The 21913-nt window shown below is 43.2% G+C and overlaps 1 protein-coding gene across 3 annotated transcripts in view; it reads right to left on the reverse strand.

Annotated features, from left to right (window-relative positions):
- Positions 1 to 21913, reverse strand: part of LOC306968705 (syntaxin-binding protein 4) — an 83363-nt gene that overhangs the window by 47906 nt on the left and 13544 nt on the right. For 2 of the 3 annotated variants that reach the window (XM_079564183.1, XM_079564182.1), the window contains exons 1-2: positions 21341 to 21653; positions 7335 to 7408 (exon numbers count right to left, since the gene is read on the reverse strand). In XM_079564183.1, the coding sequence (XP_079420309.1) occupies positions 7335 to 7408; positions 21341 to 21387 (121 nt within the window). In that variant the 5' untranslated portion in view covers positions 21388 to 21653. Of the gene's footprint in view, positions 1 to 7334; positions 7409 to 21340; positions 21654 to 21913 lie in introns of those variants that run through there. The other variant, XM_079564184.1, reaches the window with a different exon arrangement.

A 21913-nucleotide genomic window follows, 5' to 3' on the forward strand; every position in this document is an offset into this window, starting at 1 on the left:
ATAAATAAGATGCAATAAAAAAAACGAAGTTTAATAAAATTGTAAAAACAATAAAAGAAAAACACACACTGGAGCTCGCTGCTTAACGCCACTTCAGAGGCTTTATATTAAGGTGTTCTTGTTAAGTATTAATAAGCATTAATAATATCGAAAGTTTTAACACACTGCTTATTATACTTTCATCTGTTAAATCAGTACTAAGTAACGTGTTTGCCTTAATAAATCCTTTCCGTAGTCCCTGTGTGGGTAACACAAGTGTTTATGGGATAGTGGGGGGTCTTTCATCTCCCCCTGGTGTCTCTGGCCAGAAAACCATGTTTGCAACTTGCCTGCCACCGGACCGGAGCCACCAATACACACTAATAGAATCATGAAGAAGAAACTAACAGGCTAACGGGCAAAGCTAACTGTGGGCTAGCGTCACTTTAAACATTATTTACAGCCAAGTTTGAGTGAAAAAAAAATATTTCCATTTAATAATTGGATGTACAATATCACTCTCCCTTCGCCTTTTCTGTCAGCAAAGTATTTACTCTCCATTGACAATTAATAAGTTAAAAAATCGCAACTTGCTACGACACCTGCAGTTGCGCTTATGGCCTCTCGGGGCAAGAGTTACTTAGTACTGCTTTAACATACTAATAGGCCATTAATAATACACTTATTCAGAGCCAACCCTTAACCTAACCCTAAAATGATTACTAATGCTTATTAATACTTAACGAGCACATCTTCATCTAAAGCGACGCCAAGGCTTTTCTCAAACCGAGCAGCGCTTTGACACATGATTTATCCATTAATCAAAAATAAAATAAAACACAGATGTCTGTGTTGGGAGAGAGAGAGCAAACGTGATTCTTGCTAGCAGGATAACAGCGAGTTGGCCACAGACAGGAGTTTACCTTCCCAGAGTGAAATTCTGACAATGGTTTATCTTTTTCTGCTGCTTCTCTCGTCCCTCCCAACAAAGTTTACATCAGTCCCCCTGTTTGTCTCAGGCCATAGAGTCATCTGTGCCCCTGCACAAGGGTAAAGAGCCTGAGTTTTCCACCACGGCGCACATCGCAAAAATGAGGTGAAACTGCTGCTTATCCAAAGTGCATGGACTAAGTGAAGTTAACAAGTATTGAATTCACCTGGGCCAGGAGGTAATGGCAGGTTTAATAGCCCCTCTCAAGAATCCTGAAATCTTAAAGAATATATATATTGTGTTAAGTGTAAAATCTTAGAACCGTATTGTCTGGCAAAGACATGTGTAGTCAAAGTGCCACGGACCACAACAAGTCCTGTGATCAGTTAAGTTATACTTTATTCATCTCGATTCTCAATTTCTGTCGAGAAATCTCCATTAATCCAGGCAAACACGCCGCACAATGTCCATGCTCCTGCTTGGTGATATCTGTCCGTCCTCCTGTCTCCTCTGATGCCCTGTTTGTGTTAGTCCTTGTGAGGTGGCGCCATTTGAGGTGTTTTTATATGTGTGCTTTTATTTCCCCAAATTGATAGCCACCTCGCCCCACCACATGACTTTGTTGCCATCAGCACACCTGTGCTGCGGAGCAGCCAAGAGGGCGACGCCGGGCTCACATTAAATCCTCCACCATCTCAGAAACATCTTAGATCTTTTTGTCAAATCTTTTTTTGCTTTTTCAGCACTTTTTCATTGTGTTATTCTTGTTGCATTTTCATCCTCATTCTTGTTGCTATTTGAACACTTTTTTCAAGAAGCTTTTAGATTTGGGTAAAGCCAAGCTGTAGAAAGTGTGCTCGGTTCAGGTGGGGGTTAAGAGAACAGAAAGTGGAGCAACATTAGTGAGTTGAAGTGTCCTCTGTCTCCTCGTCCTCAGGCGTTTCTCCCAGGCCCTCGTACAGAACACAGTGAGCTCTAATTGGCGCCGTATCTGAGGACGGGGGGTAATTATGGGATGTTGAAAGAGGGCGACTCTCTCTCTTCCCGCCCCTCGAACCATCTGATAACTAGCACTTTCATGTCTTTATTCTTGTAGTGAGCCATCGAGGGCATGTCCCTGACAGCGCGCACGTGAGCGCGCACGTGAGCGCGCACGTGACAGCCCAACGATAAAAGAAAGAAACGCTAAGACTTGGCGAGCGCTGCAGATACTGTACATGATCTGCAGAGAAAGAGAGATTTCCATAATGCGCTTTTCTGCTCTTGGGTTGGCTTCATATAAACAGGATAAGAGAGACTGTCCCGACCGGGACTCAGACCCACAGTTCATGGACACAGTAGGAACGTAGTATTTACTTTTTCACAGCAGATTGGCTGGTAATTAGTGCATTTACTCATTTACATTTCCTTGAGTAAAGTAGGCGACACTTTTAAGAGAAGTTACATCAAAACACATTTTGGCTCAATATAAACATACTGTATGTCTTTCATTTGGATTTTCTGAGGATTTTTTAGTCACTGGGTTAGTTTTTCAGATGAATAAGCCCTGGACATAAAACAGTGTAAGAATTGCGAAAACTGTTAGCCGCGAGTTAGCGGCTAGTTAGCGGCAACATTAGCCTGTATGTTGTAAACACTGCAGACGCTGCAGCACTAACAACATTTAGCTCTGGTTAAATCCAGCTCAGACTCTGATTCAGGGAGTGTCGTCTGTAATAAAGTCAGCTCTATGTGGAATATTGGATTTAAACTAAACCAGTTTGTTGTTATTTTCTCTCCTCAGCTGAGAGGTGAGTCCTGTAGGAGCGCCGGCCACACATCAAGTGGTATCGGTTCCTGGTATCGGGACCTGATGAATGAGTATAAGTATGAGTACAAGCATGTGGTATCAGCCCGATAACCGATACCCGTATCGGTGCGTCCCTAATTTCTTTATCTTATGTCATAAGTTCATAAAAATATACAAAAAGTCTGGTCCAGTGCACATTCAACTGGTTTGATGAAATTCTCAGTATTTAATTTGCCCCTTTAACTGTTTGTGTGATTTTAAGCCAAAATAGCAAACGCTTCAATGCTATGGGTGTAACGGTTCTGTCACGGGGCAAGTATATAGAAAAATAATGATTTTTATATAAAATATCCTAAATGTTCATCATTAGGCAGTATTTGTAATCTCAGAATAAAATCTGCAATGCTTTCTAAATCTTCAAAGTTGCTTTATAATAAAATATTTTTTTTAAAAGTAAAAGAAAAGCAGTGCATTGTCTCATGTGGGCCATGTGTGTGTAAAGTGTGATGTTTGGGTTTGTCTTCAGACAGAGCTGAACACACACTCGTGTTTGGGCAGTTCCTGGACAACAGTCTGCTTGTAGATTGGATCTTACACATTTGTCTGGCACACTGGATCTATCATTCACCACAGCCTGGTCATGTGCAGGAGGAACCTTTACAAAAGGTTCAGGTTAAGGTATACTCAATTCCCATGGGGAAAATCGTCTCTACATTTGACCCGTCCTGGAAGCCGCTGGGGCGACCTGTAGGAGCAGTGAAATGACATTGCTGATTGAAATGTGTTACGTATAAACCTAGATAAGACATGTCCCCTCTGAAAAAGAGAAGCCCGGAGGTCCACAATATGCAGATCTTGCCCCGTGTGAAGTGGATGTTGTTTGGTCTGACAATAGGGCTGCTGGGGCCTGTCCCGTGGTGCTGTTGGCGGATTAGCCCCAGTCTGCTGTGTCTCCGGCCCACACGCCCTCACGCAGAAGTGGGTTAGGGCTTTAAGCGCTGACCTACTTCTGTCCAGACACACCTCACTCAGGAGCCCGATACGGCACACGCTAACCGCGACAGCTGGACTCGCAGGACGCACCGGGATAAGCAACGGTCACTGCTACACTTTTACCACCGAAACAACCCGGGACGAGGGGCGGAATCAGGACTAAAAGATCTCTTCAAATCTTAAATCAGAGTCATCTAAGGCATACGATTTTACGTTTGCCATGACCCTAACCCTAACCCTTTTGTAATAAACATTAACGATGTCATTCAATTCTCGCTTCAGTGCGTAATGAAACCATATTATGTTGCAAATATTGTATTTTACACTAAATGGTAACTCACTTCTCATGCAGGAGCCACTCACACATTCACTCTGTCCTTCACATGTCCACAGACGCTGAGGGTAAAACGGGGAAAGGTCTTACCCAGTCTGAGCACTATTGCTTTGGTAAATACCTCGCTCATCATTTATCAAACATCTCTACACCTTTATCATCAATAAGCTCCTGAACAGATGCTAAAACTCCTCCTGGTCTGGTTCAGATGAGGAAAGGAGTTTGTCCCAAAACTCTCTCGCTCGCCAAAGGCTTTGTAGTTTCTTTTTGTTCTGAACATTTTCAACAGAAATGCAAACCAATTAGGCAAATAAAGAAAAGGGACCAAATTTAAGTCATTTTCTTTCATTTTGTTCTTGGCCACAAACTCTCCAGGGTGAGGAGTTACACAAGTGTCTTTGAAGCATACAGTAAGTAGCTCTCTGCTCATTGTGTAATGGAAAAGTAGCGTCTTCATGGTGCACGCTGAGATCAGCACTCATGTACAAGTATGAGAAGAAGATCAGAATGTGCAGTGTCCACCAGACCAACAGTGATTCATATGTTTTTTTTAATTTGCCTGGTAAAGTACACCATAGTGGTTAGTGGGGCCTACACCGCATTAGTTAAATGTAATAGAGTCTTAGTAAAGCCACATTTCGTTATAATGTGTTTCATTTGACCGTTTCTCATTGGGCGACTGCAGTGCACACTGTTAAAGCATCGGTAAATACTGGTGGTGTTAAATACTGCTCTGTAATTAATTAATCGCAATAAATCGCATTTGAACTGAAAACCAAAAACAACAGTTTTTTTGCACCTAAATGATTCAATAGTTATATAGAAACATGAGTTCAACAACAAATGTATTTATTATTGTTAATCTGTGTCATTATACAAGTAACAGAGGCAAAGTGTATTTATAGCTATTTAGCTTTCAAGTGTTTTAGGAACACTGATTACTCATGTAACTTGTGGAGTTCATTAAACATTAATATAATGACACATTTATATGAAAGTAAATAGTGTTTAACAATAGGGGTTATGCGCTAACAACTTCCGCATTCCATAAGTGAGTAAACCACTTCCGGTCACCGTGTTATTTAATAGGAGAAAGAACTTTTTAGCAGCTGAAAACACTGTCACTTGTTTTACACATTGGAAAACGGGTCAAAATAGCTCCACTATGTAGAGCTACACATTCTTTGCTGCTCAAACGAAACATTTAACAGCTCAAGATTTAGTAAAGGACAGCGAGTCAAAGTTCGGATGTGACTGGAGCAGGTTAAAAACATTAGTGAGACGGAACGACTTCACTGGAGTTTTTGTCTTGAGGCTAACGGCTAACACAAAATTAAAGTTAAAACCAAAGCAAGGTTAAAATTTCACTGAGTTGACATTTTATATTATCATTATTTAGCAGGACTAGCCTTTAGCTCCAGGATAAAAGCTTGTACCTTACAACCACAGGCGTTTCCTTTGGGGCAGGATTTACAACAAACATGATGTTTTGAACTCGCATCAGTAACTCGTCCTTTTCTCAAACCTGAGCTTCTCTTCGTTTGTTTGGGACCCGGATCATTTTGAATGTAAAAGATATGGGACAGGGAGTACAGCCTTGTTTTGTTGGGGGTTCAAAGCACAATATATCAGGCAGGAATTAAATATAAAAAATCCCTCTGAAAAAAAAAAAACACGTCAATATATGGTTGAGTCCGAGCCTGTGTGGAGGCTGTAGGAGCGACTGAAGTGGAGATGTTGTTGCAAGAGTGGAAGAAAAACGGTTTCGAGTACCTTTCTCTGTATTATTAAATACATTTATTATTTATTGGTTTATAAATAATACTTTTATATTTATTATTATTTAATAAACCATTAAATCATAATGTATTAATAATAATAATAATAATAATGATAATAATAATAATAATAATAATAATAATAATAATAATAATTTCAATAATAATCTAAATCAGTGGTTCTCAACCTCTTGGAGCCGCGACCCCCATTATAACAAGTAAAGGGGTTCGTGACCCCCCCCCCCCCCCCCCCACCTGGGTCACACCGTGAAAAATAGGAACATTAGCCTACATAATTCTTTAAAAAAAAAGAAAAAAAAAAGGCTGAAATAAAATTCATCAAACTACGATCAAATAATGTCCCTCTGGTAAAATACATGCTACAATAAAACATTAGACTATATGCTAATGAAAGATTTGATCTAAATGATCTGGCGACCCCTTGGGGGTCCCGACCCCCAGGTAAAGAACCACTGATCTAAATAACTGTCTATTTAATAAACCATTAATAATGTATTTATTTATTGGTTTATTTGGTCGGGACAGTGCATGTTAATGAACACACCACACACTCAAACACACTCATTCATCCTGGACTGGGGGAGAACATGCAAACTCCACAGAAAGGCCCCGTCCCGGGTGGGAATCAAACCTGGGACCTTTGACCTGTGAAGCACGAGCGCTAACCGCTGTACGACCGCACAAGTGGAAGAAAATGGATGGATGGAGAGGTTGCGTTACTATGACATCACAACATTCTAAAGTTTATAGTTTAGACCATTTTGGAAACAACCGGGAAGCCTGGCTGAATGTAGTGAGTGAGTGGTTGGTGGTCGGAGGGGCCAATGGTGCCAGTTGACAGCATTGCTTCCATCAGTCTACCTCAGGGCAGATGTGGCTACAAGAGTAGCTTACCACCATTAAGTATAATGAATGAATAATGCAATGTAAAGCATCTCTGAGGGTCAGAAAAGGGCTATTCATCGATAACAATGCATTAATATTATTATAAAACTTGAGCGTAATGTTGGTCAGTAGAATCAGAATAATGTGTCAGGTTTGTGAATCCATCCATCCATCCATCCATCCATCCATCCATCCATCCATCCATCCATCCATCCATCCATCCATTTTCTTCCACTTTTCCGTTTCCGGGTCTTGGGGTTAGCCGTTGGAGTTGCCTAAATCACATTGCACCAGCCCCTATGGCTCCTCCTACAGGTGGTGAGTCCACAGAAGGACGGCCTCACTACTAAATGGGCCTGTTGGTCTGTCATTAGGGGCATCTGAACCGCCCTTTGTCTGGCCCGTCACCTTGGACCTGTTTGCCCTGGGAGACCCTACCAGGGGCACGAAGCCCCCGACAACAGAGCTCCAGGATCATTCGGACACTCAAACCCCTCCACCATGTTAAGGTGGCGGCTCCAGGAGGGGGTTTGTGAATCCAATCACTGTCAAATAAAGATCAGTCTCATGTGTCTCAGTCTCATGGGCTCTTACTGAAGTAGAACTGTATCCTGAGGTACTTACCCAGGCCGTTCTCACAGTCGATAAACTCCAGCGAGTGCACGGCACGGTCCACCCCATACGGGCCCATCAGAGTCCTATAAAGGGGACACACACAGGTCAGTATACTTGACATAACATGTCATTTTCTTACACCATGGAAATCAATCGTTTATCCAGGGATTCTGGCAAGTGTTTTCATTGATACGAACGCTCAGACGGACTCTGGACGGCCCATTCGTGGAGCTCCTGCTTAAAGTGGACATATCCTGCATTACTTCATCTTAAAAGCATTCTTTTCTTTTGGGTGCCCCAGCATTGATCATTTACCCTTTACAATGTGCCCGATTCCATGGGATTAGAAAGACCTCGTGACCTCAGGCAAAAAGTGAAAATGACTGAAGGAAGATAAAAAAGGTAAAAATTCCCCCCAACTTTTACCTTAAGGGTAACTCAAGTCCTCCGGTGATTCTAGTGTGAACTGACATGTCAGTTTAACATGTGTAATAAAGTTTAATGGGATTACCGGTTAAAGAAATCGCAAAGTGCATGATACACGGCCACCAGGTGGAGCTATTTCCCAATGATGACCATTGACAGATAGTAGGCTAGCAATCGATAAACTCAGATATTTTTCATTTCAAAATAAGATAGCTCCCTCTTCTGACAGCAAGACTAGCCATTTCCCTGTGGGTCTGAGCACTGGACTATTTTATCCCCAGAATGAGAAATGATCCGAGATTTCCCATCCTTGGAGTCTGGGTGGAGGACAGTGAATAGATTAAAAGAGACTGTTTTATGAGAGGAGACATGGCGCGGATGTGATTCTTCTTGTTTCTATTGTTGTCATCATTCAGTGTTATTATACACCAGTTCTTTCCCTAAGAAAACCCAGTCCGTGACTCCGTGGCGGTGAACACACTTTCAGCACAGACCTGTTAGAACCGCTCCGATATAGGATCATGGATTTTATTTTACAACTCCTTTATACGCCTTATATTTCACAGTATACATTAGAAAGAACATATTTGTCTATATCATACCACTGAGTCGTGTGGAGGACATAGTCAAATACTGAACCTAAAAGTGAGCCACTGTTACAGGAACATTAAGCGGAAGAGATGAAAATGAATTAGCTCCAAGAGCTTAGACTGGTACAAAGTATCTTTTCACATGCTGATTAATGCTCATGTACATAAATGAAATGAACTAAACTAAAAACCCATTGGTCACTGTGAGTAATTAGTAATACATGAATTATCAGCTAACATGAGCTTATTACAAAAACACACATTATCTGAGTTTGTAATAAAAAAGTCAAATTGATATTTACTCTATGAAAAAAGGCTTCATCTGTTTCGGCCAAAACTGTTCACATTAAGTAAACATGAGTTTGACCCCAGTGGTCTCAGTACTTTTCCATATGACTTGCTCCAATTGCCAACCTTCCCATTTTAAATGACTATTTGAGCCACTGTCGCCCCATGTGCCATATAACAGATCACTCTGCAACATGCAGTGTGCATGACTATGAGAAGCACACATCACAGTGACGTATGAATAGGGCTTAAGACCCACTTCATGTCTCTACTGTCACTGTCACAAAGATCCTCATCCACACAGCGAGCGCAGACGCAGCACTTTCAGCAGCGTGCTCCAAAAATACCCTCCGCTTTGACATTCACAACAATACAGTAGAGCAGCCCCAAAACAAGCAGAGCGGTGCTACCAATACAATCTTTGAATAACAACAGGTTTCAGGTTTATGGAGACGGATGGTGCGATATTAGAACCAACAGGGACTGTTAAAGGCAAACTATTTTACAATAGCCCAAATGTATTTTATTATTGATCCTATTATAGATAAATACTGTATACCTTGAAATAACATGTTCTCTATGTTTTATAATGTTAGATTGTCATTCAATTAGATTGTTGGCCCTTTGTTGCTGCTTCAGCCCGCAGATTGACTTGATTAAAGCATCTCATTGGACATTGTTGCTGTCAATCAATGACACAGTGAGAGCCATCGAGTTTGAACAGTGAACAGACATTTTTAGTATCAGTGTATGAGTGTGTGAAGGCCCCATGGGCACAGCCCACTACTGGGTAAAGGAACAGGCCACCGTTTTTACATACTGAGATATGTTCTTACCTTAGCTTTGACGAGGTCTTTAGGACCTGTCTGATCTTCACCTGTCTGGTCTTCACCACAGTAAAGTGAAGATATTACTTCGCAGATTTCGGACTATTATTACGCCTTACAATATAGTTCCCCCTTTTATCCGCTTAGAAAATCCACATTACTTTGTAGTAATGTGGATCTTGACCAGTTTTGGAGCTATAGTGGAGAGAGGGAGAGGCTAAATGCTAACGCCGTCTGCGCTGTGTTTACGTGACTAAAGGCACGGGTGAAGACCAGACAGGTCCTAAAGAACTCGTCTAAGCTCAGGTAAGAACATATCTCAGTATGGAAAAACGGTGGCCTGTTCCTTTAAAGGATTTGTTCTGTATTTCCATATGACCCAGAGCTCAGCCTGACTTTACTGATCTCACAATGGAGAGGTCATAGTAAATAGGGTTTATTACATACTGTAACGTATAAGTAGATTCACAACAACAAGTACAAATCAGACAGAAAAAGAAGAAAGAACCTAAGTGAACAGGATTAACCTGAAGATGACTCAAAACTGTGTGAGAAAATACTTCTGCAGTTCTGTTTTTGACAAGGAAACATTATGACGTGCTTAATAAGCCATTAAGTTGATTTTGATGATGATTGCATGTCTCCTTTAAAAGTCTCATTAGAAATTTTCAAAACACATTTTATTTCATGAAAATCTGTCCAATATTTGTGAACAACTACTGACTGAAGCCCAATTACATTACATAATGGCTCACAGATGAATAGATTCAGAACAGCGAAAAGGATTGGCAGATAGATACAGGGGGTCTGCGTATGGAACAAACGGCTCTGGTTCACAACATAAATTAGCCAATTAGAGGCTACTTTCTGAAGCAGATCTTCGTTTGGATCTTTGTTTGGATTTCCCATAGAGCTTCAGCAGTTTGGAGGAACAGGGAGACGACAGTGATTAGCAACTGACTTTCTCACACAATTTAACATACTCTAGTGCAGGGGTCACCAACATGGTGCCCTTTGGGGCATGCCCATTAGACCTTGAGACTTTTTCTAAGGTGTAAAACACTTAATTTTCTTGAATCTGATTCTTAAAAATACAGTTATTTCTGTTCTTGTGACTCAGTACGAGCTTAAAACAAAGTTATTTTTATATAATATGGGGTCAATATCCTATAAGTAAGCAGTGTTTGTTAACTGGTAGCTCTCAAACAACTTGATGCTGTTGAAGTGGCCCTCAGTTTATACGTTGGTGACCCCTGCTCGAGTGTATTTACCATGACAGATATCTACATTTGGTGATTTTTTGAGTGACATTTTGGGGGGAAAGTTCAGCTTCACTTGTAGTCAGTGAGGATCTGTGTGATCTGCATCATACATTTTTACATATAGAATGTCTTATTTGGCCTTTGCTCTGCCCGATCCTGTCAGATCTCGAAGATAAGTAGGAAGGGCCTGGCTAGTACTTGGATGGTAGACCGTTTAGTGTGTGAGTGGTTGGTGGTGGGAGGGGCCGATGAATATGAATAATATGAATGAATAATGCAATGTAAAGCATCTGAGTGTCCAGAAAAGCGCTATATAAAACTGATGCATTATTTTTATCATTATTATTATTATTTACTGCTTGCAATACATTTTTCCCACATTCATGTGAGTAATCTCTTGTAAAAGTTTGAATTTGAAATCTCTACATTTGAACAATCAGTGTCTCTCCTTCATTTCCCCAGTCCGTCCCTCCATGTGTCGATACATCAGAACACCGTGGTCACTGACACAGAAACACACTTTAGAGGACGGGGAGTTATTACCCCCCGCTGAGAGCTCAGGAACTGTCCCCTGCATGAGCACATGAGCCGGGGGATTAGTCACCTGCGGTTAAGTCGCTCTGGTCGCTCAGACAGGACAGGGCAGCGACCCACACACTTAGTCCTGCTTTGATTAACATCCTCCTGTAGCCCACAGAGCTCAGGACTGTGTATTCTGGGAAAGGTGGCACTGTTCATAACACTAAGTTCAAGAGGATTTTAAAATGTGAAATGCAGAAGTTGTGGCTATGTTTCACATGACAGCATTGGGACACTACAGTATTGGCATGGACAACACTGTATCTGGGGTTGAACTTAAATAAGCACTGCCAAACTACCCCTGAACTGTCCTATCAACTAAAACATATAAGCCAAATGTGACAATATGTAACAGTGGATCAGGTGCAGTACTTCAAATACTTAGGGACTGAAATAGATGTTGACCTATCGCCTGTCTTTTAACCATCATGCAAAAAAAAGGCACAGCAGCGCCTCTTTCTGCTGAGGTCATTTTACGCATAATAAAAAAAAAACATTTCAACAAATCACTCATAGAATCCATACTCATGTTTAGAATCACATCATGGTTCAACTTTCTGACAGTTAAATCCAAATCTAAACTCTCTCACATCATCACTCAGGCCTCAAAAATCACCGGTACAACTCAAACCCCTCTGTCTGAACTCTACAGTCGCTCAAACCCCTCTGTCTGAACTCTGCAGTCGCTCAAACCCCTCTGTCTGAACTCTGCAGTCGCTCAAACCCCTCTGTCTGAACTCTGCATTCACTCAAACCCCTCTGTCTGAACTCTGCATTCACTCAAACCTCTCTGTCTGAACTCTACAGTCACTCAAACCCCTCTGTCTGAACTCTGCAGTCGCTCAAACCCCTCTGTCTGAACTCTGCAGTCGCTCAAACCCCTCTGTCTGAACTCTACAGTCACTCAAACCCCTCTGTCTGAACTCTGCAGTCGCTCAAACACCTCTGTCTGAACTCTACAGTCGCTCAAACCCCTCTGTCTGAACTCTACAGTCGCTCAAACCCCTCTGTCTGAACTTACAGTCGCTCAAACCCCTCTGTCTGAACTCTGCAGTCGCTCAAACCCCTCTGTCTGAACTCTGCAGTCGCTCAAACCCCTCTGTCTGAACTCTGCAGTCGCTCAAACCCCTCTGTCTGAACTCTGCAGTCGCTCAAACCCCTCTGTCTGAACTCTGCAGTCGCTCAAACCCCTCTGTCTGAACTCTGCAGTCGCTCAAACCCCTCTATCTGAACTCTGCAGTCGCTCAAACTCCTCTGTCTGAACTCTACAGTCGCTCAGTGATGAGGAAGGTCCAGATCACTAAGGACCCCTCACATCCACTCCATAGCTCCTTATGCTGCTCCCATCGGGAGGGCCCTTTAAAGTCCCCTGGCTCACAAAAACATATAAGAAGTCATTTGTTCCAAATGCAATTACCTTTATGAACGGTCACAAATAAGTCTATCTATTTAAATGTATAACAGTTTTCAAAAGCCTCCATTGTAAACAGACTGATTTAGACAGTTCAGATGTTTTTCTGCAGGTCTCCAGGGTCTGTGGACGATCGTTATAAATCAGTGATTTGAGATACCACACAGGGGAGGGCGTCTCTCAAAAGAATGTAAATCATTTTGTGGGTGAAGATGGAAGGATAAGACGCTGCCATGGCCAACTGCATGTTCATGAGCAGAGCGCTCAAAGCCAGACAAACTGGTTTGACCATTTCAGGTGTTATGGCGGTCCTCCTCGGTCCTTTCTTTCTTTTGGACATATTCCCTGTTTCCATGAAAGCATCCACCCACAATAAAATGGATTTGCTATTGGGAAGGCGGCCTGGCGGGGGGGGGGGGGCTCCCTCAACTACAGCATGTTTGCGACTAAAACAGGTGTGGACACAAATAGAGGTCGACCGATATATCAGTCGGCCGATATGTATCAGACCAAAAGTAAAAAAAAAAAATTCCTCAGCCTCACCATTAAAATCTGTCACAAGCTTGTGTACACTTTAGAAGCTTCATACACAGGATTAAAGATGACACATGTCTTAAAATCAGCCAATCATATTGACGGCGCATATTGGCATTGGTCTGAGACGCATTGGTCTCTAGACACAGACATCCCATTGTGTTTTGTGATTTTCAACATATCAGGTGTTGATTTGATTCAAAATTCTGGTATTGATGACATCCTGACGGCAAAGACAGAAGCACATTCTGGTTTAGATCATGGTCGAGTTGTTGAGCCACTGGAGCCGACTGTGACTGACGAAAGGAATGAGGAGGAGCTGGGGCTGGACAATTCATTCACTTTTAATTTAATCGCCATCCATCCATCCATCCATTTTCTTCCGCTTTATCCGGGGCCGGGTCGCGGGGGCAGCAGTCTCAGCAGAGATGCCCAAACTTCCCGATCCACACACACCTCCTCCAGCTGTTCTGGGGGGACCCCGAGGCGACACCAGGCCAGCTCGGAGACATAGTCCCACCACCGTGTCCTGGGTCTTCCACGAGGCCTTGTCCCACTAGGACATGCCTGGAACACCTCCCGCGGGAGGCGACCAGGAGGCATCCGGAACAGATGCCCGAGCCACCTCAGCTGGCTCCTTTCGACGTGAAGGAGCAGCGACTCTACTCCGAGCTCCTCCCGGGTAACTGAGCTCCTCACCCGATCTCGAAGGGTGCGCCCAGCCACCCTGCGAAGGAAACTCATTTCGGCCGCTTGTATTCGCGATCTTGTTCTTTCGGTCATTACCCAAATCTCATGACCATAGGTGAGGGTGGGAACGTAGATCGATCGGTAAATCGAGAGCTTTGCCCCGACTCAGCCCCCTCTTCACCACGACAGACCGATACAGCGACCGCATCACTGCTGACGCCGCACCGATCCGTCTGTCCATCTCACGCTCCATCCGTCCCTCACTCGTGAACAAGACCCCGAGATACTTGAACTCCTCCACTTGAGGCAAGGACTCCCCACCGACCTGAAGAGGGGAAGCCACCTTTTTCCGGTGGAGAACCATGGCCTCGGATTTGGAGGTGCTGATCCTCATCCTGGCCGCTACACACTCGGCTGCAAACCGCCCCAGAGCAGCTGAAGGTCCTGGTTTGTTGAAGCCATCAGAACAACATCGTCCGCAAACAGCAGAGATGAGACTCTGAGGCTCCCAAACCGGACGCCCTCCGGCCCCTGGCTGCGCCTAGAAATTCTGTCCATAAAAGTAATGAACAGAACCGGTGACAAAGGGCAGCCCTGGCGGAGACCAACACGCACCGGGAACAGGTCTGACTTACTGCCGGCAATGCGAACCAAGCTCCTGCTGTGTCATACAGGGAACGGACAGCCCTTAGCAGAGGGCCCCGGACCCCATACTCCCGGAGCACCCCCCACAGGGCACCACGAGGGACGCGGTCGAACGCTTTCTCCAGATCCACAAAACACATGTGGACTGGTTGGGCGAACTCCCACGAACCCTCGAGCACCCGATGAAGGGTATAGAGTTGGTCCAGTGTGCCACGACCAGGACGAAAACCGCATTGTTCCTCCTGGATCCGAGGTTCAACTATCGGCCGGATCCTCCTCTCCAGCACCCCGGAGTAGACCTTACCGGGGAGGCTAAGGAGGGTGATTCCTCTGTAATTGTGTTCCAATTAATTTAATCGCGATATTAATAAAGGTCGATCTCAATAATCGTGTGGAAGCGCAAACTTGTTTACAGAGGGAAAACATCTGTAACAACTGCCAATGGATCGTTTGCACAAAGCTGGGTAATACAACAAACTTATTTCATCTCAAGAGCCATCGTCCCTCTGAACACAAAGAAAGCTGCAAAAACGCTCTGCAGAAAGATGTAAAAGAATCGTCAGATCAAACCCACATTTATTGTTTTTGTTACCAAAACAGAAAAATCTAATCAAAAATCGAGATTAATCATTATGAAGAAAATCATGGTGATCCCATAGGTGCTAAGGAAACACTAAACAAACACCTCCCCAAAACAACTGAATGCCGCCTGGTGACGTGAAGGCGCTACTGCACACACCTACATTATCCAATGACAAAATAATTCTCCATTCTCGATTTTAAGTCCAAAATGGAATGAATGAATGCTACACGGATTAATATTAGTTGACACACTGCCTTTGGCTGTTCCTGGGACATGAAGCTTTTGTGGCAGATTTACACACAACACAAAGACCATATGATGAGAATGAGATATGACACAAAAGCATTTACACAGAGTTTAAAACTTAAGACAAACTGTACTCACGTAGCACTCTCTCACTTACATTCCAGTTTTGTGGCTCGTATACCATCATACACACCATATCAAATGTTAAATCAAGTTTTTATAAATTACCCCCTCGTGTTATATTATAAAACGGTGTGAAAACAACACTTAGAATAGGCTACGAAATAAAGAGGATTTCATTTTATTTATTCAATTATTTGACAGAGACATTGCAGTTCTACATATTACAAAACAAGCTTGTAGCTGATGCGGTGCAAAAAGAGTTTAGAGCAAGTAATAATAATATTTAACTCCATTCCCTGGTTCTACACTACATCATGACTAATGATGTTGTGTTTGTTGTGTGCTAACCTTGTTACTTAATTAGGCGCTGCACTCTGAATTCAGTCACGACAAGTGTATTACTCTGGTTGCTTTATTAATCAGGGCGGACCAAACAACATGCCGCTCCGTGAGGCTCAACTTGAATCTAACAACATCCCACCAGTCCGAGAGAGCTTCTCACCTCTGCAGCAGTCTGCAGCAGGCTCTCTGGCTTCCATCGCAGCTCTCACTCTTTCTTCTGTTGGTCCAATGCCTCTTTGTGTCAGTAGTATTCCCATGAATACAAGTCTGACCATGTTGAACTGGCACTTTTTTGGGTTTAGTGTCAATCCACATTCAGAAAGTCTCTTCATGACAGCATGCAAGCTCTTGTCATGTGTTTCCTGGCCCAGTGCATGTATGATCACGTCATATGAGATGTTCTCAACTTCTTTAATGCCTGACAGTGCATTAGCGATCTTGTGCTGGTATTGCTCACTGGCTGACGAGACTCCAAATATTAGTCTTTTGTATCTGTAAACTCCTTTGTGCACTGCAAATGTTGTGATCTCTCTGAACTCCAACTGATGGTAGCCCCATTTAAGATCTAGCTTGCTGAAGATTGAAGTATTTCGTCCACTGTGGGGATAGGGTATCTTTCTCTGACTATTGCCTCATTTGCTTTTCTCATGTCTAAGCACATCCGGATATCTTTATCACATCTCTTTGGGAGTACAACTACAAGGTGTAGGTCCTTCTACACGCTCTACAATGTCCATGTCCAATGTCAATCAGTTTGTTTATCTTTTTCTCCATTGCATCCCTAAAATGGTAGGGTTTGCACGTCAGTGGTTGAGCAACTGGTTTCACATTTGGGTCAATGTACAGGCTTATCTGTTTAGTGGTTAGTTTCCCTACTCCTTTAAACACTTTGGGTACTGCTCTCTAAGAGTGTGCTTAAGAGCTGTGACAGCCGCCACATGTTCACCTAACACCCTTAACTTAACAGCAGTCTTTTTGCCCAGGAGTGGTTCACCATTGCCTTTCATCACAATAAACTCGGCCTCCTCAGTGCTATCACCAATATGGATTACACATCTGAATGCACCTTTAACAGATAGTGACTGGGTTGAGGAATATGCATGCAAATTCCTCTGCTCTTTGGGTACATATGAATGACACTTTATCTTTTCAGCCTTTAGCTTTTCCCATACTTTTCACCCATTATATTACTAGTAGCACTAGAATCTATTAGCATTTATAACTCAACTCCCCCACAGTAAAAAGTTAGTTTCTCAGGTACATCCTCATCTTTTACAATGAATGCATAATCATCTTGTTCAACAACATTCACATTTTGTTTCTTATGTCTTATGACACATTTTTGAGAAATGGTCTTTACCATTGCATTTGCGACATGTTTGTCCTCGTGCTGGGCCTTTTGGATCCTTACCCATGTGATCAGTACATCCACACCTGTAACACTGTCTGTCCGTTTTATTTTATTCTTTCATTTTTACTTTTGGCTTCATGTACTTTCCTTTCTTGCTCGTTGCGATCCGGTTGACGGTGTCCTCTTCTTTTCTCTCCCGGGTAACACTCATTGCTGCCAACTGCTCCTCCACTCGTTCACATTGCGAAGCCACCTCCTCCAATGTGCGAGCCAAAGTTCAACCTGGACCTTCTTCTAGTAGCTTTCTCCCTACGTATTCACAAGTGGATCTACACAGGCTAGCATCTCTTATTTGGTTATCTCTGTCTCCCCGAAAGTCACAGTCTCACTTGTTTTTGGGACAACTTGTGAAAAGTCTGTCGTGCATATGCTGCATTTACTTGAGGAACAAAATACGCGTTGAGTGCTTGACAGCGTAGTCAGTCGTTTCGCCCGTGCACGGTGAAGTAGAGAAATGTCCTGCACGTCTTATCCGGCCAAATGAAGTAGAAGTCGTCTCCGCTGTTTCATTGCATCTGTAGCATCATCGGCCAAAATTAGTCCCTTTCCCGTCCGCAAACAACTCGAAAGATGTCAACCATCTCGGTCCAAGTGTAGCAGGATCCGTGTAGCAAGCCAACGGTTGACTTTTCCATGTTAGCTAAAAACTTTTGCTGCTAACTCGCCGTGTCACCGTCGGTTTCCTTGGTTTACAAGAAATAAAAAAATGGTCCTCAATTTCCTCGTCGCCATTGTTGTGTGCTAACCTTGTTACTTAATTAGGCGCTGCACTCTGAATTCAATCATGACGAGTGTATTACTTTGGTTGCTTTATTACAGGGACTATAAGGAGTTTAAAAATGTTAAAATTAAGTATTTTCCTCCCCCTACATGTTCCAGCCATGTCCTAATGTGTAGAATGAGCTCAGACCTGTTCACCACAACTGCCTCTAAAATCCTGTACGGTCACTCAAAAATGTGTCACTTCGGCCCGAATTGCCGTCATGCACAAGCTTAATATAGAAGGTGCAGTTACATATATGGCCTGAGGTGGCAGTAGTGAGTATAAAATGGCGAACTTGCTTCCAGCCCCTTTAATCTATAATCTATAATCACGTATAGACGTAATCTGATATCAATACATGACAGTGTTGACTAACCATGACTTGTTCTTGTTTGCTGCTAAGTGTCACTGTCATTTACAGTGCCTCTCGAAAGTATTCATACACCTTGAACTTTTGCACATTTTGTCATGTTTACAACCCTAAACATAAAGATTTGATTTTGATTTTTTAACTGAACGTTCACACACAAGTAACAGACAACTGTGAAGTGAAAGCAAAATGATACATGATTCTGTTATTTTTCAAAAAATAGAAAAGTGAAAAGTGGGGCGTGCATTAGGGTTGTATGAGCAATGATCGGATGGAGAGCCACCATCGTGATGCCCCGCCCCCTCCTGTCAGAAACACGCACTGGTCTTCTGTGGGTCTTGTAAACCAACAAACTTTGCAGGGATTGCACTGTAAATTAAATCACGGATATAACTAACATGCGCGCTAGTTTCTGTGGCCTGCCAGAAGCCATGATGTGTTAGCCGTAATTATTAAAGTAAAGACGCAGCGCTGCTCTGTTTGTGACGTGCAGGGCTCTCTCTCTCTCTCTCTCTCTGCAGCTCGGAGTTTAACAGCGCGTGGTTTTGCTTTGCTTTGCTTCGTACGGAAACTTAAACCGTTTTAAAATGACGAGATAGCTCTCACATCGGAGCTAGCATGGGCACGCATGGGTTTGGAATATTCTCACGAAGAACTGAGAGAGGAGAGAAAGAGGCGGTGTAGGAGGTACGAAGTTACGAGCACACGGAGCGGGGGGCGCGTGGAGCGGCTTCAAAAACGTGGCTACGACGCAAACGTGTACATATTGTCCCGTTCACCCACTGTTTCTTAAACATTACGTTAAAATTGAGCAAATGCAAATAATAAGCTCAGATTTACATTTGTATTAGTGTGATGAGAGCCTTATTGAGGAGGAGTTGACGAATAAGTCGTTTTCTCTCACTTTTACGCACGAGTTTTAACACATTTCTGTTGCAAAAGTCGTGTTCCGTGACTCTGTTCAGATCATGTTTGGTTTAGATCCATTTATCTGCAATCTCACATTTTCCTAACATACATAGTAATATGCAGCATATATATAGGCTATGTAAATGTCTTTAAAAATGCTTATAATAAGAAATGGACGATATCATCATAACATCGTCAACGGCCAATTAAGGGGACATCGCCCAACCCTAGCGTGCATAAGTATTCATACAGCATTTTCTGAGTGCATTAAATTGCCTTTAAAACATTCCTAATGACGGCAGAATGTTCACACCTTGGCCTTACGGTTAAACAGAGGACACGTGTGTAATCTACTCTCAGTATAATTTCAGCTGTTCTTTCAGGCCCTCAGAGCTGTGGTCGGAGTGTATTGGTCACTAAACATCATGAAGGTCAAGGAGCACCAGAGAGGTCAGGGATAAAGCTGTGGAGAAGTTTAAAGCAGCATGAAGTTATACAAAGATTTCCCAAGATTTGAACATCTCACGAAGCACTGTTCAATCCATCATTCAGAAATGGAAAGAGTAAAGCACCACTGCAGACTTACCAAGACACGGCCGTTCACCTAAAATATTAGATCGAACAAGGAGAGCACTGGTAAGAAATGCAACCAAGTGCCCCAAGATAACTCTGGAGGAGCTGTGAAGTCCTGCCGCTGAGCTGGGGGAAACTGTACATGGGACAACTATAAGTCGTATCTACACAAATCTGGCCTTCATGGACGAGTGGAAGAAGAAAGCCATTATTGAAAGGAGGCCATAAGAAATCCTGTTTGAAGTTTGCTAGAAGTCATATGGAGGACACAGCTCCATGTGGAAGAAGGAGCTTTGGTCAGATGAGACAAAAATTGAACTTTTTGGCCCAAATGCAAAACGTTATGTATGGAGCAAACCTGACACTGCTCATCGTCCTGAGTGCACCATCCCCAGGGTCAAATATACGGGGGGGAGCATCATGCTGTGGGGCTGCTTTTCCTCAGCGGGGACTGGGGAGATTGTAAGAATAGTTGTGAAGATGGATGGAGCCAAATATGGGCTCAGAGAACTGAGGCTGGGGCGGAGATTCACCTTCCAGCAGGACAATGACCCTAAACACAAAGATGAATCTACAATGGAATGGTTCAATAAAAACATATTAATGTGTTAGAATGGCCCAGTCAAAGTCCTGACCTAAATCCTATTGAAAATCTGTGGAAAGACCTGAAAACTGCTGTTCACAAACGCTCTCCTTCTAATGTGACAGAGCTTGAGTTGTTTTGTAAAGAGGAATGGGCTAAAATGTCAGTCTCTACATGTGCAAATCTTGTAGAGTCAGACCCCAAAAGACTTGTGCTGTTATTAGAGCAAAAGGGGGTTCTACAAAGTATTCATTCATGCTGTATGAATACTTATGCACGCCCCACTTTTCACTTTTCTATTTTTTGAAAAATAACAGAATCATGTATCATTTTGCTTTCACTTCACAGTTGTCTGTTACTTGTGTGTGAACGTTCAGTAAAAAAATAAAAATAAAATCTTGATGTTTAGGGTTGTAAACATGACAAAATGTGCAAAAGTTCAAGGTGTATGAATACTTTCGAGAGGCACTGTAGGCTATATTGTGGACTCTTGCGATGAGGGTTTTGCCTCACCAATTGGATTTGGCCATAAGCCTATTGTGTAGACCTAAAAGGTGTCACAAACATCCCAATCCATAAAGTCAAGATGCCAGAGAGTCGCCTTTATGATTATCATAGCGTTGTTTTACGTCAATTTATGACAATGTCTAATTAGGGAGGGACGGGACAACGATTTAAATGGATGACCACCAATAGAGGGACAGGTGGTCACCCCGAGACCCCGGAGGAGCATTAGGCTATAGCACATGCTCGCAACACGGATCTAACCCTCCGACCTCCCAGGACCGCGAGACCTCCGTTTGATAACACCGTTTGACTCGACACGGTCCAGCAACAATAACAAAGTCTGTGGCTCCTACCTGCTGATGATCACCGCTCCCCTGTACATGACAGAGAAGGTGGGCATTGTCACACGGAGGCTGCCGGGACGGTGCTCAGCGGGTGCCGCGCGCTGCTTTCAGCCGCATGGCGCTGCTCCGTGGTCGGCTGTGCGCTGTGGTGAAGTCCGCTTTGCGTCGTCGCAGTTCCCCGTGTGATGGCTCTGCTGCTGCTGCGCGCCCGCTCCACTGTGTCCGTCCGTTCGTCCGTCCTCTGGCCGCGCTCTGACGCCTCTGAGCCGCTCCAGGAGCACCTCCAGCCCCGTCCTTAATCTCTTATGTAACCAAAGTCAGCCCGAAACATGAACCAGGACGCGTCAGTTTAACCTCTTAACCCCCACCTTAACCGAGCACATTTTCTCTCTTTGGGCTTTACCCAAATCTAAAAGCTTAAACAACAACAACAACATCAAAATAGCGACAAAAATAAGGAAGAAAACACAACAAAAAGTGACAAGAGAGCAACAGAAACGTGCTGGCACAAAAACACGAGAAAGAAGCCAGAAAAAAGGGACAAAAACAAGACGAAAACGATACAATACAGTGACAAAAGAG

The sequence above is a fragment of the Gobius niger genome (genome assembly GCF_951799975.1).
Source record: "Gobius niger genome assembly, chromosome: 10".
In the NCBI taxonomy this organism is placed as follows: domain Eukaryota; kingdom Metazoa; phylum Chordata; class Actinopteri; order Gobiiformes; family Gobiidae; genus Gobius; species Gobius niger.